Genomic DNA, 26,702 nt, shown 5'->3' on the forward strand with positions numbered 1-26,702 from the left:
TTCCAATTGAAATTCTTTACATATAATTGATATTGCTTTGCATTTTAATCTTAGATCTCTATATAATTATATCAAAAACAAATTATTTAATGTGATAATTTTATGGTTGACAGAAATTTCTACTTTAGCTTAATTTATGTTTTGTTATAATAATAATTTTTTGTATTTGGAATAAAATAGTAATTATTAATGTTAATAATTCTTTTTAACATCAAACTATTTAAAATTTTGAATAATTATAGTAAGAGATGATTATTTACTAAGGTTATTTGAATATTGATGTAAGGGTTGTTGAAATACAATTCTTATAGATAAATATAAAATATACTCAAGAAAATCTATAAATCCCAGAAATACTTAGTATATTGCTTATCAACATTTTGAATAATGAAAAGGACATAAATAGAATTGAGATTAACAAATATTTGAAAATTGAATTGTTTAAAATTATTTTATTACTAAATATTTAAGTATAATATAAATATTTGATACCTATTTTGAAGCCAAAAAAAGCAATTTAAAAAATAATAAATGTAAATGGAGGAAGAAATGGTCGTGAAGAAGGAATCTTAAGTAGAGGATATAGTAAGGAAAAAGGTGAGAACTTAAAATGATAATCTTGGCGATTATATTCCATTATAATAACAACAAGAGGCCTAGATATCATAATCGACTCATCTGAGGAAAAGAGTTATAAAACCACTGACAGAAAGAGAACGAAAAGCGTTGCCTATATATAATGTGAGTAACAAAATTCTGGAAGAAATGCAGAATAATTAAGTCATTGTGATTACAGGAGGGACAGGTTGTGGTAAATCAACCTAAGTGCCACAGATGATTTTGAGGCATCATACAAACACAGAATTCGAAACACCAAAAACAGTGAATATTCTATGTACTCAACCAAGAAGATTGGCTGCTAAATCATTGGCCAAAAGAGTGGCATAGGAGTTAGATTGTTAATTAGGCACTCTTGTTGGCTATTAGGTTGGGATGGATTCACAAATAAGTTCTAGACAAACCTAAATCTAATTTGTAACCACAGGAATATTTCTATAAAAATTAGTGCATGACAGAGAACAAGTCTTGAAAGATTATACTCACATTATAATGGATGAAGTCCATGAAAGAGACATTGACATAGACTTTTGTCTAATCATAATCAAAAATCTATTGAAGCATTTTCCAGAAACTAAATTGATTTTGATGTCTGCAACTATCTGCAGTGATAAATTTGCTAACTATTTTTCCAAAAAATCACTTAATTTGGTTGATGATCTAACATATATACAAAGAGTAGATAGAAAGTACAAGTTTACAGATATGACATAAGAAAATGATGTAGAAATATCCATCAAATTTGAAGGGGAAGAAGATCATGACATTTCCACGCAATGGGGTCAACCATGGAAAGAAATCGAGAGATAAGTTCAATTAACCTAAGAATAGAGAGAATTAGAGTAGAAGTAGAATGAATTAAGAGAATTAGGATAGCATTTCTTGGATGGAGATGAAGACCAAGCTGCACCTATTATTAAAGTCCCTATGTCTTAGAAATACCCTATTGAAACTTATTATATGGAAGAAATACATTCATATTTCAATGATGCTGACACTGCGAAATTAGAACTCCATCAACCTTTAAGATTTCAAACCTCATTATACTTTTAAGATACTCCTAAGGTTCAATAGGATAGTGTCTAAGCCATGTTATAAATACTAGAATTCTTAGACTCCAATAAAATTAAAGATACTATAGGCATGTAAGGAGCTGGGGCTATCTTGATTTTCCTTCCTGGATATTAAGAAATCATGGATATTAGAGAAGAGATCTATCAAAAATTTGGGGAAGAGAGATTCATCATTATCATACTACATAGCACTGTCACTATCCCTAAAGAGTTTGATGAGACTCACAAGAGAAAAAGAAGATTAATATTAAGCACAAATGTGGCTGAAAGTAGTATTACTGTTCCGGATTGTAGATTTGTTATTGATTTCTGTTTAACCAAAGAAATTATATACAATCCTAAGAATCTAACAGAAAAGTTAGCATTGTAATACTGTTCTAAAGCATCTGCTGATCAAAGAAAGGGAAGGACTGGACGTTTATTCCCTGGAACTTGTTTTCGTTTGATACCTTAAACCATATTTAAAAATAAAATGACACAATATTCTGTTTGTGAGATGTTGAGATGTCCCTTAGAAATTATTATATTGAGACTGAAGAAATTATATCAACTATCCATGGAAAATGAAAATAAAACTGAGAAATTAGAACTTAATACAATTGTTGATTTAAAGTAGGTTTTCAATGATCCCAGTCGCACTCTTAAAACTGCTATTGACCCTCCAAGCACTAAATAAATTGAGAATGCCATCTCCAATCTCTAAATGTTAGGGGCTCTCTCTTATCCAAACTCTCAAGATTCAACCATCCATATAACTAGGTTGGGATAAATGATGGGTGATATGCCCATTGATATCTTCTTAACAAGATTCATTATGTATTGTAACATAATTGGATGTGCATATGAAGGAGTCACCATAGCAGCCATATTGAGTTAAAGGAAGAATTACTTTTTACATCATTTTATGAGATCTTAAAAGTTGTTCTTCAATTCCTTATATCTCTATGACAAAGGCAATGAGGATGATCTACTTATACAATTAAGAGTTTATTAGGAATGGGAAATTAAGTTTTTTAATATTCTTAAATCAACAATCACTCAACATGATTTAAAGAGGGAATTAAAGAGATTTACAAATAAAAATATAGGACCTTTAGAAAAATTATATTGTGATTAGAGATCTATTGATCCAAAGAACATGAGAGAAATATTAAATGTGAAATATGAATTATTCATGAGATTAGATCAGTAATTTAAGAATGAGCCTCTCGATTTGAATAATCCAGAAAACTAACTTAAAGTTAAGAGTGCCTTTTGTGCTGCTTTTAAATAAAATACATTAAGATTATCAAAAGATGAGAGATTTGATAAAAAAATAAAGTATTTGAAAGATTAAGGATTTGATTACACCCGTACAATAATGTTAGAGAGTGATAATATTAAATTTGATGGAGTAAATATTTAGAATAAAGAGATGATAAAGGAGAAGATTGCTATGATAATGGAATAATTTTGTGATTTCCATTAATTAGATAGAAATTAAAAAAGGTTAGATGACCAATTGAAAGACATATTGGCATATCATGATGAATAGGCTTAGGGTAGATAGGGATTACCCAGATTTCATTTCAGATCGGATTTGTAATTGCTAACAGAAATAAAGGCAAAATCAAAATTTACTAAGAGTTGGGTTTAAAGTGTTGTTCTATTAAATAATACAATAATAATAGAATTCAAAGAGGTGGACTTGACTAAACTGAAATATGTATTAAAAAGACTTATGCATGAATGTGAATTAATGAAAAGATAATAAAGTAGAAAATAGCCTTAAAAGATCCCTTGGGAAACTTTCACAACAAGCAATTAAGTTGATATCATTAATTTCATAGAAACAACTTAATCTTTGATATTCTACGGATGTTATTGTAGATTGATTCATTTGCATAAAGAAATTAATTGTGATCCTGACAGCATAAATTTTATCTCATTGGACTAAAATAAAGTCTTAGTAGCTTATGAAGTTCAAGAGAAGGATTCAAATAAAAGAAATTCCACAAGACAAGTGATTTCGATAGATTAAAATAAGTATTTGTTATGGTCATAAATATTGGCTATGCTATTTGGAGTACAGGTGAAACTCTTTCATAATAACACTAAGACACACTTTATAAAGGCAAAGGTTGATGACAGAGACTACTAATTTGATTATTTTATTACAGAGGATGATTTGTAAACCATTAATTCAATAAGACAATAAATAAAATTATAGATTTTAGAATAGAGTTATACAGATAGCGGAATTTGGTAAAAGATAAGATAGTTGGATAAGGTGAGATAGAAAATATTATATACTTCAGAAGAAAGATGGAAATAATTATTTGATATTGAATTGAAAGATGAAATCCTATCATTTTAAGAATCAAGTGAAAATAAGTAGAAAAGAAAGAGAATCTAACACTTTGAATTGGAAGAACAGAAGGCTGATAGTTTAGATTATATGAATCCCATCTAAATCATAAGAACAGATTATGATTCTGAAGTACCTAAGCAATTTGATAATGAGGGAATTAAAATATATGTTCAAATTCAATAATTATACCAGACTTGGAAATAAAACATAGTCAATACAATAAAGAAGTAGAATTTCTTTTTAAGAATGGGTAACACCACTCAGATTTGTTGTTTGGAATGCAATGATTATATGACTGTTGGTAGAACAAATGGACTATCATATATATCAGAAGATCCAGATATTAGACGATAATTAGATAATGATTCCTTGGACTGGGCTAAGAGGATGGTCATGATTTTGGATGTAAGTTCTTTTGGTGATTATTTCAATATCTCAATGAAGGTGGATTAAATTAAGGAGTTTCTGTCAGATCAAAGAATTTAGAGCATCTTTGAAAAACTCAAACTAATTTTTGAACCAATCAATTATGTGTTCATAACCTGTAATTCTGGTAAACACATTGTTGGCTTCTATCCTAAGATTAAGCAATTTAAAGAAATAGTGCAAATAGGAGATATTTAGAAATTTTACATAATCGATTAAAAATTGAAATTAGTTTATACAAGTATGGAAGAGGAGAAATTTATATTTCGAAAGTTAACTATTGATGAGATTAAAAAGAAAGAAAATTTGGTATTCAATTTATATTAATTTTTAGGCTGTTTAATAGCGAAAATTGTAGAATTTGAAGTTTACATGCAAATGTTGCTATGTAGAATAAAGATATGATGAAAAGGGATATTTTGAAGGTAATGAATAAGCTTACAATCAACATATTAAATAAGAAAGCCATAAGAAAGCATTTGAGGAGTTATAGTTTACGATTTTATGATGAATTATTTCATACATTTTAGTTTCTAAATACAAATTTATAATCCACATCATTAATAATATAGCATCTAGCTGTATTAAAATTATTTTCTAGTAGAAATGCTTTTGATATCAATTAAAATAGATATAATTATTTATTATTAATTAGAAATATTGTATATATATTTTGATATATATCCTTAAGTAAGTTAATTTAAAGTATTATTATTCAAATATTTGATTATTCTCAAACTGATACATACACCTTAATATGTTTATTGATAGTAATTAATTTATATTTTGAAAACATTATAATTATTTTTAACTGTCATGTCAGAAACATCTTTGGGTAAGAAGAACAATTACTTAAATTAACAAGATCTGAATCCTGAATTCATGGAGTCCTCAAAATTTTAATATGTATCATAAATTATATGGGAAGGAAAAATAACTTGATAAATAATAGAATTAATAGCAATCGTCTTTTAGACCTCAAGTTCAATAATACAATTCTGAATCCTCATGGGATGAATAACGGTGTAATAATAGAACAACTCCTTTTGTTTTTACAGCATAAAATATGCCAAAAGTACATTATATAATAGAGACTAGATTATTTGTTTTAATCATTAAGGATAGACACTAACAAATTTTTGTAAATGCAAGGAATGTCTATTGCCATTATGTCCAGAATGCGTGAAAGAACACGTGTATGAACACTCAGAATTTAAGTCATACCCTAGACTTGAATGTTTGGAGAATATATTGACTGCTGTTCACCAAGATGTCTGTTAACAAGGTATATTCGATAGAAAATATTAAGCAAATTAATTGGCAGATGCAAAATCAGATATTTAAAAATCTATATCTCAAGCATATTCATCTACTTAAGAAACTGTATATAACTTAAAGGAAGTTAAAAAAAGAATAATAAATATAGTAGAGCAGTATTTCAATGCATTAGAAATTGAATTGGAGAACAAATAGAGAAAGAACTACGATAACTTCAATCGTGATGGAAAGGCCTTTATATCAACTTTATAAGCAAGATTGGATTCTCATCACAATTTCCTAGATAAATTAAAATAACCAGATTGCATGTATTCTCTACTGCCATACCTACTATCTACAACTTAACAAGATAATAATTTATATCTTTAAGCAGCCTAATAATTTTAGACCAGATTTAAAGATACTTCATCATTGATATCTTTTAATTCTTTTAAATCGTAATTTATTTATCAAATCAACTATTAGCTCATAACTTAGTTCACAAATTGCAGAGATTGTAAATGTAGTTCATTAAGATTTGCCAGAGTTTCTTGAAATTCATAAGCTTGCATCCCCTGACATTATTCAGAGCAAAGTCTTAACGGTAAAATCTCAGAATTCTCAAGTTCCTCAAACAAATTTATATTAAAGTTCTAAAGTTTAGGGCAACATTGAAGTAAAGGATTAATATTAGTCCTCAATTATTTAACAACATCCAGGATTGGAGCAGTCTTATGGCTATCCATAAGTATAAAATTAGCCTCTCTAACAGGTTCCACAGTAGTAAATCTAAAACCCATTACTTTACAGCGGCTACCCGTAATAAATTTATGGTCAATAATAACCGTTCAAACAAACTTAATTAGTTTAGCCTAACAAATATTAAGGCTATCCTTAAACACTTTAAATTTAATCCGCTTATCCGAATTTTAATAATACTTAGTTGATGAATTAAGGATATACATCCTAAAGGTTTTATTGAAGAATTTACATTATAAATATATTAAATTTTATAAAATTTATAAAAATGTTAAAGCCTCCTTCTAAAAGTTCAAAATCAGCATCGCAATAAAAAATTACATAGCCTTCTAATGAATCCTAAAATCCTCCTAAATTAAGTCGGGAAAATTCGTCTAACAACATTAATAAGGGATCAAATACCACTCTTTAAAAACCTTTATAAAAGTCAAGGTAGGGGAGTAGAACATCTTCATCTTCAAATATTCCAGATTTATCTACAAAGAAAATTGCGAGTAAAGAATCATCGCCAGCAAAAGTAGTGGAATAAATAATTGTTAAGGGCTAACTAACTATTAAGCAAAAGGTATCCTCAAAGTAGATAACTTCTAAAATAGATGATGGGAGACCAAAAAATTCAAGTGAGTTTAAGTAAAAATAAACTCTTATCAGTAATTAACCATAATATTTAAAACATGGGACATAAAAATAAAAACCAGATTAAAAGAAGGAGAATCTTTTATAAGGACATCGTCCAAGTGTTATGAACAAATTAAATAAGACAGCAAATAGCAACTCTTCAAGCCGTAAACCATCTCCTTAAAATAAAGATGCATAACCCACAAAATAAAAATAGATTTCATAACAACAACCTAAAGTGCAGTAAGAAGACACTTAGTAATAAGTAATAATTAATAATCAAGAGTAAATAGATGCGATACATTAGAATCAAGTACCCTAAGATCTTGAAGATCATTAAGATTATGAAAATGATTAACTTGATACATAAAATTATGAAGAAACAGTAAATGAAGGCAGGTCAGAGTCAAATTAATTTGATTAAATGGACCACACTAGTAATGCCTCAGATGAGTAACATTACTATGAAAATTATGATTAATAAGGAAATTACGATGAACCTGAAAAGTAGCAAATTATGTAAGCAAATGATCAATAGATAAACAATGAGGATCCATAACTTGATTAAAATGCTGATGATACGTTATCAATCGAAGGCGATATCAATTAAACAGATAATATTGAAACAGGCTAAAATTTGGATTCTGAAAATTAAAAATTAAAACCTCTACCTTAAATTTAAATTATATCAGAAGATTAATTTAATTAATAATTCAACAAAGGACCACTTGAAGTTGGAGATTTAAAATAAATTCCAGATGCAATAGGAGATAGATTGAATACAATCTAAGAAGATATTCAGAGTAATGATGCCCTGAGCTAAATATTGAATGATATTCCTGATGGGGAAACCAGTGAACCTGTTCTAACACATAGAACAGAGGATCCTATTCAAAAAAACAATGTCAATTTTTAAAAAAAACAATCTTAGGATATTTCAAGTACCAAATTTATAGAAATTGAAGTTCAAGAAGATCAATAAAAAGGAAGTTAATCAGCTAGACATTAGGATCTAAATTAGGAAAATAAATAGGAAGAGTTAAATACTAAAGAACCTTACTAAATATAAATTTCTTAGCCAGGTGAAAATAATCAAGAAGAAGAGGAAGACTATGGTCTTGGTGATTTGGAGTCAGAATTTGTGAAAAAGAATATGGAAGATAGTGATGAAGAAGCAAGTCCAGATAATATAATTCCAACAAATTAAGAGGATGGATTTGAAGAGAATTAAAGTAACAATCAATAAAATGAAAATGATGATTCAGCTAATTAGATTTTATAAGATAATGAAAAATAAACCAAAAATAAATTTCATCTTTAATTGAATCAAGATTTTTAAAACAAGGAACAAGAAAAGGAGGATTTAATACAAGACAATTAAGAGTAAACTCAATAAGAAGAAATAAAATAAGATGTTGAAACTCAATAAGAAAATCCCAGTATCAATAATGATGACGAAAATCTCAATAATATTGTAGAGGTAGTAGAAAAGGAAAATACCTAGAATTAAGAAGACATGATTTTAAATGATAATTAGAATATAGAATAAGAGGTAGATTAAGAAATACAAAATGAAACAATATAAAATAATATAGAAGATATTAATTAAGATAATAGCAATAATAAACAATAAATATTAGATGAATAAAATATTTAAGTTACTGAACAAATCCTTAATCAATAGGATGATGAATAATAAGTTATGGATGAATAATAAGATATGGTTTAAGATAACTCCAACTTAGAATAGGATAATTAGGATATAAATAATTAGGTTGAAACATAATCCAATTAAATTAAATAAAATCCAACTGAAGTTGAATAATAATAGTAGGATGGAACTTGTGAGTAAAATGAAAATCCAGAAAGAATATTAGAAAATAATAAAAAAGTTGAAGATATCAATGAATAAAAATTAGAAATTGAAGAAACTGGTGAACTAGTTTAAAATATTTAAATATTAGATTAGTCTTAGAACTCAATGCTGATGTAGGATCAAAATGAAAGTTAAGTATAAAGTTCTCCTTTGAAAGAAAAAGATTTGGAAAACTAGAATTAAGAAGAAATTTAAAAATAAGAAAATAATAATCAAGGGGATGATCCATCATTATTAACAGTTGAACAAATATAGGAAGAATAACCATAATAGACAGATCAAATTATTAAAAAGGAGGAAGAGGACCAGGATACCTTTAAATAAATTAAAAATAGTTCAGAAATTATTGAAGAAAACCCTATTGATTAACCCTAACCAAGAGATGATTAAAATACTGAAATAATATAAACTCACAGCGATGTAAATGATACATAAAACAAATCCTAGGAAGAGGTTTAAGATTTAAGTAAGGATCAAATTCTAAATGATGAAACTCTCAATATTTAAAATTAGAAAGATAATTAAGATATTATAGAGGATGTTGTCAATTAAGCTAATGATGAAACTAATTAGAATGATACTTAAGAGAATATTAATGAGAAAAAATAGATACAGGAGGATATAACAGAAAAGAATGAAGAAAATAATGAAGAAAATCAAGGTATTTCTAATCAACTTGAAGATAATTTATTATAGTCAGATAAAGAGTTGGCTGAAGAACAAAATATAGTAAAGGACAGTTCATAGATTAGTAAATAAGGAGATGAAGATCAAAATAAAGAGATTTAAGAAAATTTCGAAACAGAATAATTGTAAATGAAGGAAGGAAGAAAAGAATAATAAGAAGAAGTGCAGAACTAAGAAGAACAGATCGAATCAGATGTAAGAGGATAAGAGTAAGACAATATTGGAGTTGGTTTATCTTAAGAAATTTAGCATAATATTGAGTAATAATAAGGAATTTCAAATCAAAATGATTAAAATATAAATAAAGATGAGGATGAAAACCTATTAGAAGAAATTATAGATGTTGAATAGGAGACATAATAAGAATTAATCAAATAAGAAGATAGATAGTAATAACAATAACCAGTCTAAGTTGAACCAACAGTAAATGAGATTCAAAATGATGATGAAAACCTCGATAAAAATTCATTTGAAGGAGATCAAATAGATTAGATTACAAATGAACAGCAAAATAATGAGGAAAATCAAAATTCAGATAATATATAAAATAATGAAACATCAAAAGATACATCACAATAAATATAAGTTAATGATCCTTCAAATGTATTGTAAACCATAGTTTAAGCACATATTGAGGATTAATTTGAATTTCAAGAATAAGAAAATATTGAATCCAATCCTCTTGTAGAACCATAGGAAGAATAAATTATTGAGGACAAAGACAATTAAAATCAAAATAATCTTGATGAGGTTGTTAATTAAATTTCTCAAAATTAACCAGAAACTATAAATGATGATGAAAATACAAAAGATTTAAATTAAAAGGAAATCAAAGAATCGAATAATTTTGATGAGGAACCATATCAAGAGAATGAAAATAACTCATAAGGATAAGATGAAACTCAAAAAATAGAGTTCTAAAATTACATCATTTAGGATACAAATAATGCAGTTGTTTAAGAATTAAAATTTGATGATTTAGGAAGTGTTTATTAAGCCAATTAATAAAATACAATATTTTTCGAATAAAGTTATGAGATTTCTAAAATAGATTTAGGCGTTGAATAATCGAAATTTAATAATCTAAATGATGAAAAATAATTGTTCAAAATTGATGATTAGGAGAATCAATTTAAATAAGATTAAATAGACTCTATCGAAAATTAAGAATAACAATAGATTAATTCAATATAACAAAATGATTAAGAAAAAGAACTACCTAAAGATGCTAATAATGAGTAGAATTCTGAGGAAAACATTAAGGTTTAGGATAAAATTAGTTAACATTAAAATGAAAATTAAGAACAAGATGAAAATCCTTCTGAATAAGTTGAAAATATTGATGTGCAAGATTAAAATCATAAAGAGTAAGTGTAATAGTAAGACGAAAGTCATTAAGAGTAAGACTAATACTAAGATCATGAGGAGTAAGATGAAGATCATTAAGAGCAAATTGAAGATCATTAAAATCAAGATGAAGTTCATTAAGAGCAAATTGAAGATCATTAAGAGTAAGATGATAATCATTAAAAGCAAGATGACGATCATTAAAAACAAGATGAAGATGATTAACAGCAAGATTTAGATCATTAAAAGTAAGATTAAGATCATTAAAAGCCAAATGAAGATCAGAAATAGCAAGGAGAAAATCATTAGAAGTAAGATGGAGATCACCAGGAGTAAAATGAAGAGTATTAAGAGTAAGATGAAGATCATAAAGAATAAATTGAAAATCAATAAGAGTAAGATGGAAATCATTAATAATAGGAAGATGGAAATCATTAATAATAGGAAGAAAGTCTTTAAGAGTAAGATGGGGATCATTAAGAATAAGAATAAATTCATTAAGAGTAAGATAGAGATCATTAAGAATAAGACGAAGATCATTAAGAGCAAGATGAAACTCCTTAGTAATAAGACAATGAACATTAAGAGCAAGTTGAAACTCCTTTATAATAAGACAATGACCATTAAGAGCAAGATGAAACTCCTTTATAATAAGACAATGACCATTAAGAGCAAGAAGAAAATTAAGAGCAAGAAGAAAATCAAGACAAAAATCATTAAGAATAAGGCCATTAAGAATATGATCTAGATCATTAAGAAAATGATTAAATTCATTAAGAACAAGAAGAAGATAATTTGAAGAAAGATTTAGATCATTAAGCACAAGATAAAAGTCTTTAAGATTAAGATGTAGATCATTAGGAGTAAGATTTAGATTATTAAGATTAAGTCGAAAATTATTAAAGAGAAGATGAAAATCATTAAGAGTAAGATCAAGTACAATTAGAAGTATAAGAAGTTCAATAATAACAACAAGAAGACCATTAAGATGAAAAAGAAGTTATTTAATTAAAAGAAGAAGATAATTTTGAGAAAAAAGAACAATTCTAAGATTACGATGAAATCAATTATTAGGACAGTAAATGTAATAATAATGATGAAAATTAATAACATGACGATGAAAATCTTAATGATTAGGATAAAAATGAATTCAAGGATGATGATTCATAAAAACATATTCATTAGGAAGAAAATCAAATTAAGGATACCGATTCTCAAAAGCACTCAGTTAAATCACAAAAATCTTAGAAATCTATACCAAAAAATACTCAAGAGAACGTGGATGCTAGTCATTAGAATGAATCCGAAGTGGATTTTAATTGCAATGATATCCCAAGCTATCGAACTTAAGAATTAGAGAAAGAAATAGATCAATTTACAGATTCTCAACAAAAAATATAAAAGGAAGAATAGCATTAAGAACCCAATAACATTCGTCCTGCAATGTAATTGAATTTATAAGGATTAAATAAAAATTACAGGGAAGATTAATTAGACACAGGAAGAACAGATGACAGTATGATAAACTAATTGGTAGCTTAAGAAAGGGATTAAAATAACCTCTTAGTCAGATAGAAGTAGAAAAGGCCTCAAATTTAGATTAATAATGTAATATAAGAAAAATAGGAATCAATGACTCCAGATAACTGTACGCGATCTTAGAATCCTACACCAAAACCAGGAGGCAGTGCTAAGCATTCAAAAAATGCCTATTCTTTTGGAGCTTAGGATGATTTTAAATCTAAATAAAACGTCATTTTGGAAATGGAGTAAGATAGAAAAAGAAAAGAGAATTGTTTTCATAAAAAATAATAAGAAAGTCATGGTAAAGGTAAGGATAAAGACATTAAAATCTAAATCTAATAAGAGAAGGAAAAAGCTGAAAAATAAGATGAGGAAACAATTAAAGAATTATAAAAAATATTGTAATCTAAACATGAAGTTCTGTTATAAAAGGATAATCAAATAAGAGAATAATAAGCTAGAATTTTTAGTATTCGTCAGACTCTTGATGAAATTCCAGATATCTAAGATTTAGATGGAAAAGAGGATTTTGATTGGAATAATCTTATAGATTTTTTTGATGATTACAAAAATAACAGATATACAAATATATCAAACATGAAAGACCCTTAATTGGCCACCTTGATGAAAAACAAATTTTAGGAAATCTTATAGAAAGAAGAATAGTAATAGGATATTCAGATTAAATAACAATAATAAGTTGAAGCTGAGGCTAAAATAAAGTAAGAAATTAGTTATGTGTTGAAATTACTATTTTAGGAGTATGAAATATTAAGATAAAAATCTCTTTAATTAGACCTAGATATTGTAAATTCACAATAGATAATTTATGATAAAATGAAGAAGCTAAGTATTTCTAAGAAAATAATTCCAAATTTAAGATAATTAGATATTGATTAACATAAAGTAACGAATGAATTTAAAAACTATATTTCATGTGAGAGAACGGATTTTGAACAAGAAAAATTGATAAACTTTATATAGTCTGAGATATAGGTTTAAGATAATGTTTATCAATTTATTTATAAAATTAGATAAATAATTAAAGAAAGGATTGATCAAATAAAGGAAGGGGAGAAGGCTATGGAAGAATAGCTTTTATCTAATACAAAAAAATATTGATTAAGCAGATATATGTGTTGAATTAAATTATATCAGTTTAGTAAATATTATATTCAAAGTTTAATAATTTTAATGGTTTTATTTGAATCTCCTATTAATATCTATTAAGATAAGGGTAGTAAACAAGTAATTTTATCAGTTAATTAAATCTTCCGAGTTTTTTGAAATGATTAAATAGTGATGTTTAAGTCTTTTAGAATGATAATCTAATTTTTAGGCATGGCATAGATCCAGTCGGCATCCAATTCAATTTCTGAATTAAAAATTAAATTATTTTTTTAATCATCGTAAACAATTAATGATCTTTGAGTAGTGAGTATATATAATTATTGATCTTCATAAAAGATGGTTTTGATATGTTTATCAAGTTATATTATTTGAATATTAGTGGTATCATCAATAATTTAGTGTATTTAATTATCTATGGCAATAATGATTTTTTTGGGAGTCACACTCAAGCATTTTACATTTCCGCTTAAGGAAATTTTAAAGCTTTGATAAGTTAAGAAATTGGCAGTCAAAATGTATAATGATCCTTATTAGTCTAAATGTAATTAGATAGGAGGTTCCTCTATTCTAATGGATTATTAGTATTTAAAACGACCATGCATAGAATCTGATACCCATTGGATAATCTAGCCATCGCTACTACTAGTGTAGAATGTTTTATTATTGGCTTAAATGATAATTTTAGTCATTTATTTAATTGGCCTGTAATGTTATCCTATACATGTAACCACCTTAGAGTATAAGTTTAGTGAGTATAATTTGTAATTTTTACAGCAAATGATGAGATCGGTTTAGTTAGGATCATTTTGAATATGAACGGCTATAGATTATAAAATAAAATGATCAAGATTTTAGATTGTTGATTAGCTAGATTAACGAATTCGATTGTTTCTTGTTGTAATGTTTTCAGACTTGCTATAATCTAAAGAGCATTGATTGTTATTGTTATTGTTATTATCATTAGGCCATATTAAAGATTAATTATTAAGGCCATCATTAATCTTTTATTCATTAATTTTATTGTTGTTTTATCGATTTCTATGCAAATACTTATAGGATTCTCTTTAATATTTGATATTTATATGAGATCTTTCTGTTTCTGTTCCTCCTAAATGACTGTAATTAGTGGGGTAGATTGTATTATTTTACTTTCGTTTAGAAATTGTTTATTTTTCTTAATTTATAGGTTCATAAAATGCTGATGTGTTTATATCTTTCATGTTTTGATTGAATCTATCATGGAAACATTGAAAAATATTTTTGTCATTCTTAGGTTTCTTTTTAGATAATATATTGTTGAGTGATTAGCCAATTTGTTGAATTTTTTAGAGTGAAAACTTCATTGATGATTATGGTCTTTTGAATTGAGAGATCTTACATTCATCCAATTCTGTAATTCCAGTCATTTTATTTGGGGTTGTCGAACGAATACTCATGTAATTAATAATTATATTAATAAATAGAAATTATAAAATGGGGCAAAGTAGTTCTACACCTGGATTTAATTTATAGCAATATTAATATATAAATTAGATAATAGATCCCAGATTTGGAAACATTAAGTTATATTAAAAGAATGAGACTGGAGAAACAATTTGCATAATTGAAAAGAATTTCATTTAGATCAACAATCCTGTTAAAAATCTAGATCATCCAAACATATTAAAAGTCCATTACTATAAGGCTGATATATGTAAAGTAAGCACTTGATATAATACTTTAGAATATTTGTTCATCCTTTACAAAATTACAACTTATTTAAGAATATGTAAGTAACGAGTTAAGATCGAACATAAAAAATAGAGCAAACAAATAATAATATTTTGAGGAGAAATAATTATGGGGTTTGCTATCCATGTGTTTAAAGGCATTAATGTATTTTAAATCATTTTAAATATATCCAATGGACTTAAAAAACATTCTCCTTTCTAATTAAGGAGCCATCAAATTTCAATCTTATTATGATATTTCAAATAGTCAATACATGCAATTATTGAATTAGATCACAGAAGATATGCACATCTCCCCTGAGGAATTGGAATGCCTAAAATCCAAAGAACAAGTATTAAACTTAGATTTTGAGAAATGTGAAATATTTTAATTGGGATTAACAGCATTATGGGCTGCTACTCTAGCCGATACTAATTCATTGTTTAGTTATGACACTCTCAATGTAATATTTCACATTATAATTCTAGTACAGTGAATATGAGATGAAACAACGAATAGAGGAATTAAATTATAGTTAATAATTTAAAAATATCCTATTAAAAATGCTGAAAAGATTCCCTCAAGACAGAGGATCATTCAATGAACTTCTCTAAGTAGTATCCTATCATGAATGTAATGAGAATCTATTAGAAATCAAACCATTAAACTAAATGGACTAAAGCATACAATAAATATCTAGAATAAGGTAGTAATATAGTTCTAGATCACTGTTATCTGATAACAATATTGCTAAGAATGTAAATGAAGATTGTTAACTCTCGAGAATTTCTAATTAATCTAACTTTCAATTGTAACAAAATGAAACCAGCAAAATATCTTTGGATAACAAATTTAATATTTCTGAATCATAAAACTCGCTCAAACCAGATATACATCCAATCAATAAATATAGAAATAAACCAAGCTTTTCATAAAATAAATAACAATAAGATACCTAGAATATTTATTTGTAAATTGGTACTCCTAATCATTCTCCAGAATCAAAAAATACCTCCAAAATATCATTATCGACAAAAAATCAATTTTCTCAAGCTCCAAAACCAACAAGTTTATTAGCCAACCCACTGAAATTAAATTAATAACCCTAGTAGCAACTTAAAAATAATATTCCAAAACCGTAAAAACCTGAAAAACCTTAAAGTCATCATTAACTTTATGATACTTCCTATTTCTCATAGTTGTCATTAATGAGTAATAGGAGTATTCTGGAAAACAAGGTTGAAGATGCTATACTAAAAAGTAAAATTGCCTTAGAAAAATTTGATTAAACAATAAAATAAACAAAATAATTTAGAAATTGATTTTATAAGTTTCAATTGATTTTGATTGATATATATCCCAATTTTTAAACTAACCAGGTTAATATTAGTAGTATACCCAGTATAATTCTAAAAATGAACATTTTATTAAGCATACCATTATTAAATTATTTTTCTAACCAACTAAAGATTATATCTATATGTGAAAACTTATTTTTTTCAAAAGCTTCTTTCATTTTTTAATTTAAACCTATCTAAAATGAAAAATAATAGTCAATCATATTTTAAGCAGGAAAACATTATATAAGTTAGTTTGATCATCTAGAGCTTATTGTCATACTATTCTGATAACATATTCAGAACATTCTAATTATCATGATAACAATATTGATATGTTTATTTTCGAATAGCAATGCCTCAATTTACTTCCATTCTATCACAAAATTAATAGGTTTTAAAGCACACTATCTAAATATCTATTAAATCTTAAGATTAGAATTTAATGTTTTATAAGATTAAGTAGATGTTAAATCCTTTCTATTAATTTAACTCAGACAATACAGAAATTTGAGATAAATATAATGGGAAACCATTTTTGAAAATTATTATTTTTTTGTGATTTGGATGCTATTTAAATATTATAATTAGTCTATATTCTAATCTAAAATAATTGGAGAATAAATTTCATAATGGTGGTATATTCATTCAAAATATAGGTGATCATAAAATATATGAGTATAGAGGAAGACAAGATTATACCTAAAAGTAAATGAACTTTGAATATATTAATTGGATTCTAATTGAATGGTATATAAATCAATGGGCTTTCTTTGAAAAAGAGTGATTATTTTATTTGCTATTACATAAGCTTTAGTTAGATAGTTGTATTCATTCAGAAGATTTTAATAAATATTTAAAATTAAAAATAAAATATCGAAAGAATGCCAAACCATTTATTCAGAACTCATCCAAGAACCTACGGAAAAGATTCAAGAGGTTATCTATAAATAATATAAATAAAGAATGCAGAGTTTGCGCTGCTAGACAAGGTTTGATCAGAAAATATGGTATGAATGTTTGCAGAAGATGTTTCAGAGAAAACTATGAATTGATTGGCTTCCACAAAGTATTTATTCATTAAGAATTATTAAGTATAACTGAGGGAATCGTAGTGAGATATATGTACATTATAAATATTAATTTTACATTCTCCCCAATAAATTATATGAGAAATAATCTTGGAAAATATAACAAACTTAGTTAAAGGTAGTAAAATTCAAAAATTTGATCCATCTCTTGTTTTAATTCTCCTTCTGAAGAAGCTTTCTATATCATATTATCCAGGACCCTAAAATACTTGATTTTTCATACAGGAATGATTTCAGCTTTTTTTGGAATTCTTTTCTACGCCTTCCCAAAAGAAACAGAGGTCTTTCTAAGACTAGTGTAATCATTGATATAACTTAGAGGAGTAGAAGGTTTTGAGTGTTAATGCACAATTTATTTAGGAAATGAAAACTTATATATTTATAATTCTTACGCTCACACTTCTGCTTTGAGGTAGTTCATAATCAGCTGGGCCAGGAGATTTCTCCTTTTTGCTGTTTCCCCTTGATGCCGTACCAAAAACAGCTCTTGGTGAAGTGTCAGTTGCAATTCTAGGAGAATAATCTTATGGTCCCGGTCCTAAGAGCATAGATTTTTCCATTCTTGGACTGGTTCCAATTTTAATACCTTTAGTTTTGCTTTCCTAAAAACTGTATTCGCCAGGACCAGGAAAAATTTCTTTTTTATTTTTCCGTTAACCTTTTGGTATTTTGAAACCTATATCTGAACGTAAAAGCGAAGGGATATTGTAACTTCCAGGTCCAGTTACATGATAGTTTATTTTTTATTTTCTTTCTACTTTTGGAATGTAACAAGCAGGAGCAAAAAGCTTGGCCTCTTGATTGTGTTTGGCTGGGCTTGGGGAGTCTTTGAAATTTAATATTATTCGCTTTTCTTGTGGAAACTTAAATCCATGAGTGGTATAAGATAATTGATTATATCTTCCAGGTCCTGGAGAATCGGCTATTTTATAGAAGGAGTCTTTTGAGCCTGACATCACTGCTTTTGGGCTTGATCTAAACGGAATTATAGGATGGTATTTTCCAGGACCTGGAGTATCTAAATTTGGCATAACTTTTATTCTAGATCCCATTGTATATGCAGGGGAATTGGGTATTTTACTGTAAAAAGTCTAAGTTAATTACTCTTATTTAGCAAATAAATTTACCTTATTTCATTCCAACAACTTTAATGAAACAATAAAAATAAATTATATTTCCTTATTTTATTGTATTAATAGGAAGAATTCCATATTTTAAGCAAATAATAAAAATATTATTATCTTATTGAGGATGGTGAATTAATCACATTCTTAGATGGTTAAAATACTTGATTTTAATATTACTAATTATTTATTAAATATATTACGCTTCATGACATCATTATATTAAATTCATAAAAAGGCAACAAAGAAAGATATTATAAATAATAACATGTTCTTATTGTTCTATCTATCCATTGCTACAGCCAGCAATTGTTTGAATCAGTACGGATAAGTGGTAGACTATTGGTTGATCTTCAAATTGCCCAAAGACTCAGTCAATTAATATACAGGAATGGAATATTATTATTGTGACTCTACGACTTAGTGTGCAGAGTTAAAATATCAATACGACAAATTAAATGATGCTAGCTCTCCACTCTAAATAACTATGTAGTAAGTTCTCTTTAAGGATACAACTACTATGAATGTCATTTGGAATGATTAGCCATTTGATAAGGATTATTATCCAGATATGGCACATTCTAAAGGAGTCTTGAGTGCTTCTTTAAATGGCTAAGCCTTCATAATCAATCACTCAACTCCCAAATTCCCAATTATGGATTCCAATTATGAGTAAAATATAATTCAAAAATATCTAGTGAGATAATATTAGGGATGCCAACAAATTCTTTTACTAATGCCCAACATTTCATGTGTTTCAGCGTGAGCACTTCTGAAATAGAAAGAATCGCTTAGTAACTAATAATAGCCGAAGTGATCACAGTTAGGGCAAATTCCCCATCTGACTTTAAAACTAAATACCCAAATTTATATAGTTTAAAAGATACAACTAGAAAATCATCATTAAGTAGTGGTTCCCTTACAGTGTCGACAAGATAAGGCTTATCATTGTAAGTGATCTCAACTAACTAAAACAATTTAGTGGATTTTTACTCTGCTGTTGTTGCACCTAAGTTGAAAGTAGGATTAGTAGTTTAAACCTGGGGAAGTGGAGGATTGTAGCCTCCTGATTGTACTTCGTCTCACTAAATACTCAGCAGTTTAGCTAGACTATAAAATGTAAATTTTGATTTAATAATCAGGGATATAAATTTTCATACACAAAAGATCATTCAAAATTTGGAATTTCTTTAAATTCAAATACCCCGTATGTCTGCATGTCTGATATTAATAGATAAGATAGTCAAAACAAAAGAGGAGGTACTACTATTTGTTTTATTCACTATAATTTATGGTCTTAAATAAATTATCAATTTATTCAAAGATAAACATGCTGACTAATTTTATTTATTATATAAGTTAAAGACTTTATTTCTTATTTCAATATAAATATGACCATCAATATTTATAATTTTACTATTGATTTTCATTAGACTTAAAGATTTAAAATTTATGAATATTACAAAACAGTTTTGATTAGATTCACATTCACTTAACTTCAAAAAGAATTGAATATTGTAAAAATAACAAATAAATAATTAAGTAATTTAGAATTAAAATAGTGCATTTGAAATTGAGATTTCAAAATTAATTCTAAATTCCAAATGCTAATTTATTTATAATTGGATTTATTTTGCATGATTATCATATAGAAATTCCCTTCATAAATAATTTTTGTTTATGGATTAAAGTAATGGGAATTACACCAATTCTTACATAATCAAGGATCATGTTTATTACTAATATTTGTTAGACGTATTTATTTTTTAAAATACACTTTGATCAACTAGTGAATAGATAAACTGAAAGTTCAATTCATGTCTTTTAAATTATGAATGACTATTATTTAATCCAAAACTGTCACCATCCAGAAATAAGTACAGTAGTTCTTATTAATAAAATAGTGATTATTTATTGATAATATTAATATATTTCAAAGAGACACTGATTAATGTTCTGCTGCAGTACCAAAAAGAAATAAAAAGAGTAAGTTGTCTCCATTCAAAGGAATAATAAGATCTTAACAGTATTTTTTGTTTTTTATATTGCTAGGAATTCTCAGAAGAAATAAACGATGAAGCAATGACGCTCTACTAATCAGCCTACTATCCAAACATATCAACATTGTTTTAATACCCAGCGGAGCCCAACTCTATGAGGTAATTCATATGGTAATATAGACCTAGATCTGGTTCGAATACTAAGACCACAAGATCTGTTGAGCGTCTGACAAATGCTCTTCCCTAATTTGTACCTCGAAAAACTTCATTCAATAGTTTTAGATACAGTAAAACCAATCAGAATACAAAATTTGTTTCCACTAAAAAAGGATTTACATTATTAGTGACCAATACCAATCCATGTTGATCTCAGTATTATAATTAACTTTATATTGTATAAATTATCAATTCATTGGATCTTTATTTGGGTAATCTTTGAAATAAAGACCGACTTCAATGAATTTTATATTAACATATTTAATCTGAATATTTTTTGTTAATTCAAAATGTACTATCCAATTCAGAACAATCAAGGTGGATGATTCGAAGGTAAAAATCAACATTCTGAATTCTGTAATCTCTTAATTATTATTTAACATGAGATGATTAAGTTCAAAAGCGTATCATTTAATTAATTTAATGAATAAAAGTTGCGTATAAGAAACCCTTTATAAATAAATAAAAGCATAATTCACAAATTATTAATAAAATATAATCTAACTCTTGATATGTTGGCATTTTAATCATGTAATCCTTCACCCAATTAGTAATCTGATCTCTAACTTATAAATGTAATTAATCTCATAAGGAAACTTTAGTCTCAATCATCATCATATTTGCTTTAAGCATTAAATCAAATCCCATAACAACTTTAACAGAAAGCCTAGGCAATACAATAAGAGAACTAGAAATTGAGAAATGAGAATCAAGTTCTGTAATCGTAAGTAAATCATTTAGAAAATAAGCAATAAGAGTTGATTAATGAAGTATTATATTCTTCAATTTTAGATCCACGATTTACGATAGCTAATAAAGAGAGTCTATAAAGAAGGGGAAATGTCTGTTCAATTCTTAAAAAATAAAAATGTAAAGGATTCAATAATTATTCAAGACCATACTAGAAAACAATAATGACAGTTTAGAAAAAGCCCTCAAAAATTTATAAGCCAATGTTCAGATGTTTGGACAACTAAAAGAACTTTCAGAGCTTATGAAACAAGGAAATGATTTTTGATCACCTTATGAATTTTAACTAACTACTATTTATAACAATTAAGATATAATTCTCACTTAAGTATGAAATTAATTATAATATTTCCTAAAGAATAATTAAGCAACTTAATTCGATCATCATCCAATTGTTATTAAAATAATTTAAAATCATTCCCCATCTTTATTTGTCTCTCTAAATTACATTCATTCTCTTCTGAAGAATAGAAATATGTTGGTTAGATCTTTAAATTACAGTATTAAACAATGTTATTAAATGAAATTTCACATCGTTCGAAGAAGTTGTTATCGAAAATTACAATTGTTCTAGATAATATAAAGAAGTTTTGTTATGACTTTTAGATATTATATTGTTGTATAGAATTTTAAATGGCATTTAATTTAATAATATGATTATTACAGATTAATAATTTTTTAAGTGAATATTAATTATTTGAAGTTATGTGCGAAAATTATTGTAGAATGCAGCTTTTATATCAGTTGAAGCAAAAAAAAAGTTTAGAATAGAATTAACCTTCCATTTTATATTAGAAAATATCTTCTATAGTGAAGAAAGCAAAATAGCAGGCTTAGAAGTCTCTTGGAGAGACACAAATTTAAGCAGTATTTAATGAAACAAGGTTCTAATCTTCAAATAGATAACCGTTTTATAAGCAAAACAAATTGAAGGAGATTAAATATCAAATTAGTCATTTAAAGACTGAGTAAAAGTCTATAAACTTTGATTTCAATTAAAATGTATCGAGAAGGTATGCTAAGTCAATCACAGTGCAAAGAGAGGAACTTCAAAATGAGCAGCAATATTATTAATCCCCTTAAAATTATCGTTATGCATAATTTAATAATTATCCAAAGAAGGTGATAATCTTTTCATAAAGAGCTACGCCTCAAAGAAAAAATTTAAATATAGGATTAAATTTAGATACGTTGAGAAGTTGGAGGAGGAATAGTTAAGATAGTTCTAAATGATGATTTTATTCTTATTTTCTCACATCGTTTAAATAATTAATATTTAGTGATTGGTAGCAAAATAAATTAAAATTTAGACAGCTTAGAACAATAGAAAACTGGATTAGACAATAGATTACTACATCACTTAGGGATTGCTAATTTTAATTGTTTTATTGTATGTAAATAATCTACTGTATGTTATTAATCATTTTGGTACATTCTTTCTTTGTCTTCTTTATTCGACTTACTTCTTTCTTTCCTCTTCAATTAAGTCCTTTCTTCCTGCATGCCAATTTGGTCCTTTTCTCTTTTATTATGGTCCTGTTGAGGCTGCTGCTGATCCGAATCTAAAAGAATATAAAGAGTGAAGACCTTCTATTGAAGCAGATTCTTTTGTAGGCTCTTCCTTTTGGGATTTTGTGTCTTCTGACTTATTTTTCAATCTTTGGAGTTTGCTTTCTAACTTTACCTGCTTTGGCTAAGGTTCCGTGAAGTTTTCCCATAATAAATTTTTTAATAAAAAGATTTAAATTTATTTGATTAATCAATCAGGGCTAACATCTTGTGTTTCGTTCAGATTTTGAGACTTGAAAAAATCAGATAGTAGTTTAGATTTGAGAACAGATTTTATTAAGAGAAATCACTCCAATATAAAAGATTGAAGGACAGATTAACTAAAAGTTTAATGATTATATATAATTTTTTGCATTTTACAATAGTTTTATTAAAACAATTAAATTTTAAAGTATGGGATTAGCTAACAAATATGATCTCTTCCATTATGGAAAGCTAAATCTCTTAAGAAATATTTTTATAATTAATGGAATTACACAATATTTAAAATATTAATATTAATGATTTATGAAGGAATTACATCCATCTTACATAGTGGTATAAGAAATTGCTATTTAAGAATTTTACATAAAAAGCGGAAATGGACCATCTATATAAAGGAACATATTTGAAAATGTTGATTATGATGATTATGAGAAATAATTAATTGAAGAGATTAAAACGAAAATGAAGGAAAATGGTTTACAGATTAAATTAAAAAGAAGTATACTATTGAAAATGTTAATGGCAGCCTAATATAATATTGAAAAAGCAATTATTGTATGTTATTTTTATACTAATAGTGCTTTAGAATTGCTAATCTCATTTAAATTTTCTATAGGAATACTCCAAACAAGACAATGTTAATTAATTAAGAAAAGGACATCTATATGTTTGCGGTTTTGACAATTAATATCGCCCTGTTATTGTAATCAGATAATATTGCGATATAAAAATAATTGCTTACTTTTTGGAAACAGTTAAAAGATAGTTGTTAATTGATTATTATGTTGAAAATTGGACAGTCATCTTGGATTTAGATATTGATTTGCCTGTACTGGAATTAGATGATTTATTGTATTTGTAATTGCATTTTTATGGGAACTTAAATAAAATTTTAATAGTTAATGGACCAGACGATATAGATGACATAGTCAAACAATTCACTGGTATTTATTTTGTTGATTAGAATTTTAGAAAAAATCAAAGATCTATAGGTTAAAATAAAAATTATTACAGAATATTAATAAATATTACAGTATATTCCAAAAGAATAGTTAGAAATCAAATATGGGGGTGATTTAAATAATATAGAGTTATTTTGGTTAAATTATAAATTTATTCTAGGCCGATCTTAAAAAGAGAGACGCATACTGGAACAAGTAAATTATTGAAGAAGAACTCTCACTTATCAATAAATTCAATGGGTAGTTCAATCAACAAAAAGCCAAGCTTTATGAAAATTACAGTGTTGGAAGAAAATGGGAATCCTTTGTTGAATCAATAAGTAGAAGTTTTCGAAGATTAAATAGAATCTCAATAAGGAGAACAACAATAATATTAGAACAGTTTTTAATAACAACAACATCAATAGGAGGATTTTGAGGAGAAATCAAAGTCTTACCAAAGCTCTACTACAAAGAAATAAGATCAATAATTTATATAAATTGATGATGATGAAGATGATTTGATTGAGATGGAAAGTGGAGATATGGAAAAGAGAAAAGGAAAAAAATAAATAACGAAAAAATATGGTGAAACCACAAAAACTACTACTTATTCATAAAAATAGACAATTTTAGAAGGAGAGAAGGAAATACCTTCCTCACTTTCTTGTTGTTCTAGATCTTGTTCAATATTTTGAATTTAGAGAAAAACTGAAGAGCATAATTTTTTTGACTATCTTATGTTTTTAAATTATAATTTAAATATATCATAAATCTTCATGCATTAATAAATTATGTCTCTCTTTGATAATATTGGCTATGTTTTTGGCTTGAATCATTATAAGTTCCATGCATGAGGCTAACCCTTCAATTGAATTTAAGTAGAAGAAATTCTTACATTAAAATAAAAATAGATACCTTTTCATATTCAAATTCTGTTTTCAATAAATTTTAACTAAATTATGGATATGCTGCATCCCATACTTTTTTATATACTATTTAATGGGTTTCAAAGATCTGGTCTAACTATAATTCTGATCTTCCTTGTACCTTATAGACATTCCAACCTTAGAAACATTTTACACACTCTTATTTGAGTTCAGTGAGATTAGCATCATCAAGAATAATGATTGTATTAAGATCTTCTGGATTAACGCCAAGATATTTTTGAGAAATCTTACCTGCAACAACATAGACATAGGTGCTCTAATATTTTACATATTGAAAATTATTCATTTCTCTAATGTTATCAAATGATATGTCTAAGTTGACTAAAGTAGCTACAACCACATAATCATACTCATCATTAAATATTTTATACTTTCCATTCTACAAGCGATGTATCATGTCAACTTTTGAATGTATAACATTTATTTTCTCTTCATCTATTAATTATCTATTTCCTCCTTTGATTGAATATGCATCATTAAAGGCAGCAACCATAGTGATCAACCCTGCAATAGTATTAACATCCTTTTAGTTGTAAATTGCTAATAAAATTGCATCTACAAATTCTTCTTAAAATTATTGATCAATTCCATTTTCATTCAAATATTCTGTAAAGTTCATTTTAATATCATTCAATTTAATGATCTATAAGAACTCATTAAGATTGTTATAATGTTAACCACTTTCTAAAAACGTGTAGATTGACTTAAAATTAACTAAAACTTAGTCTGTAATATCTTTCATTCTTTTAGGCGAGAGTCCATAATTATAAACCATCTTTAGAATGTTAATGATATCTGAATCAGCCTTTTGCAAGACAAATTATTTGTTTTTTACAATTGCTAGTTTACCTAGATCTCTCTTGTAATATTCTAAATTTCTTTATTCGATTTATTTCAGAACATATTCATTTTCTTTAATAAAGAATGTAGCCCCAAATTCAAGGGCACTCAACCCAGGTATCAAAACATGATTAATTCTTCCTCCACATTAATAATATGATTCGTATACAACAGCACTTGGTATCAATTAAGACAATGTTGCTCCTCCAATGCCACATCCGACTATAGCAACTCGTTGGGCATAAGCCAATGTAGATAGCAGATTTAATATAAAAATCATTTATATGATAAGGTAAAATAAATT

The 26,702-nt window shown here is 26.7% G+C and overlaps 12 protein-coding genes across 12 annotated transcripts; 8 read left to right on the forward strand and 4 right to left on the reverse strand. All coding sequences in view use genetic code 6, as the record gives it.

The window, feature by feature from the left end:
* The first annotated feature begins 531 nt into the window (after positions 1-531).
* Positions 532-4,975, forward strand: PTMB.220 (Nucleic acid helicase). Its single annotated transcript, XM_001347009.1, has 2 exons — positions 532-4,776; positions 4,802-4,975. The coding sequence occupies 2 exons, from the start codon at positions 532-534 to the stop codon at positions 4,973-4,975; spliced, it is 4,419 nt and encodes a 1,472-aa protein (XP_001347045.1).
* Positions 4,976-5,283: 308 nt separating this feature from the next.
* Positions 5,284-6,706, forward strand: PTMB.221 (hypothetical protein). The annotated part of the gene is made up of 5 exons (XM_001347010.1): positions 5,284-5,373; positions 5,396-5,542; positions 5,566-6,182; positions 6,211-6,472; positions 6,497-6,706. 5 exons carry the CDS (start codon positions 5,284-5,286, stop codon positions 6,704-6,706), a joined length of 1,326 nt encoding a protein of 441 aa, XP_001347046.1.
* A 45-nt stretch (positions 6,707-6,751) lies between these two features.
* Positions 6,752-13,657, forward strand: PTMB.222 (hypothetical protein). The annotated part of the gene is made up of 1 exon (XM_001347011.1): positions 6,752-13,657. One exon carries the CDS (start codon positions 6,752-6,754, stop codon positions 13,655-13,657), a length of 6,906 nt encoding a protein of 2,301 aa, XP_001347047.1.
* Positions 13,658-13,710: 53 nt separating this feature from the next.
* On the reverse strand, positions 13,711-15,102 carry PTMB.223c (hypothetical protein). Its single annotated transcript, XM_001347012.1, has 1 exon — positions 13,711-15,102. One exon carries the CDS (start codon positions 15,100-15,102, stop codon positions 13,711-13,713), a length of 1,392 nt encoding a protein of 463 aa, XP_001347048.1.
* Positions 15,103-15,139: 37 nt separating this feature from the next.
* On the forward strand, positions 15,140-16,698 carry PTMB.224 (Protein kinase). Its single annotated transcript, XM_001347013.1, has 3 exons — positions 15,140-15,364; positions 15,390-15,839; positions 15,865-16,698. 3 exons carry the CDS (start codon positions 15,140-15,142, stop codon positions 16,696-16,698), a joined length of 1,509 nt encoding a protein of 502 aa, XP_001347049.1.
* Positions 16,699-17,597: 899 nt separating this feature from the next.
* PTMB.225 (40S ribosomal protein S29) lies at positions 17,598-17,817 on the forward strand. Its single annotated transcript, XM_001347014.1, has 3 exons — positions 17,598-17,652; positions 17,679-17,782; positions 17,809-17,817. The coding sequence occupies 3 exons, from the start codon at positions 17,598-17,600 to the stop codon at positions 17,815-17,817; spliced, it is 168 nt and encodes a 55-aa protein (XP_001347050.1).
* Positions 17,818-18,021: 204 nt separating this feature from the next.
* PTMB.226c (hypothetical protein) lies at positions 18,022-18,856 on the reverse strand. The annotated part of the gene is made up of 2 exons (XM_001347015.1): positions 18,022-18,174; positions 18,197-18,856. The coding sequence occupies 2 exons, from the start codon at positions 18,854-18,856 to the stop codon at positions 18,022-18,024; spliced, it is 813 nt and encodes a 270-aa protein (XP_001347051.1).
* Positions 18,857-19,196: 340 nt separating this feature from the next.
* Positions 19,197-20,265, forward strand: PTMB.227 (Deoxyribonuclease II-like). Its single annotated transcript, XM_001347016.1, has 3 exons — positions 19,197-19,600; positions 19,627-20,047; positions 20,071-20,265. The coding sequence occupies 3 exons, from the start codon at positions 19,197-19,199 to the stop codon at positions 20,263-20,265; spliced, it is 1,020 nt and encodes a 339-aa protein (XP_001347052.1).
* A 1,391-nt stretch (positions 20,266-21,656) lies between these two features.
* Positions 21,657-22,162, forward strand: PTMB.228 (hypothetical protein). Its single annotated transcript, XM_001347017.1, has 2 exons — positions 21,657-21,901; positions 21,937-22,162. The coding sequence occupies 2 exons, from the start codon at positions 21,657-21,659 to the stop codon at positions 22,160-22,162; spliced, it is 471 nt and encodes a 156-aa protein (XP_001347053.1).
* Positions 22,163-23,314: 1,152 nt separating this feature from the next.
* Positions 23,315-23,612, reverse strand: PTMB.229c (40S ribosomal protein S30). The annotated part of the gene is made up of 2 exons (XM_001347018.1): positions 23,315-23,456; positions 23,482-23,612. 2 exons carry the CDS (start codon positions 23,610-23,612, stop codon positions 23,315-23,317), a joined length of 273 nt encoding a protein of 90 aa, XP_001347054.1.
* Positions 23,613-23,963: 351 nt separating this feature from the next.
* Positions 23,964-25,306, forward strand: PTMB.230 (hypothetical protein). Its single annotated transcript, XM_001347019.1, is given in 5 exon segments — positions 23,964-24,000; positions 24,023-24,226; positions 24,246-24,611; positions 24,640-24,766; positions 24,790-25,306. The coding sequence occupies 5 exon segments, from the start codon at positions 23,964-23,966 to the stop codon at positions 25,304-25,306; spliced, it is 1,251 nt and encodes a 416-aa protein (XP_001347055.1).
* A 69-nt stretch (positions 25,307-25,375) lies between these two features.
* Positions 25,376-26,678, reverse strand: PTMB.231c (Prenylcysteine lyase). Its single annotated transcript, XM_001347020.1, has 2 exons — positions 25,376-25,501; positions 25,527-26,678. 2 exons carry the CDS (start codon positions 26,676-26,678, stop codon positions 25,376-25,378), a joined length of 1,278 nt encoding a protein of 425 aa, XP_001347056.1.
* Between the last annotated feature and the right edge of the window lie 24 nt (positions 26,679-26,702).

Source organism: Paramecium tetraurelia, assembly GCF_000141845.1.
Source record: "Paramecium tetraurelia macronuclear, complete genome".
Classification (NCBI taxonomy): Eukaryota; Ciliophora; class Oligohymenophorea; order Peniculida; family Parameciidae; genus Paramecium; species Paramecium tetraurelia.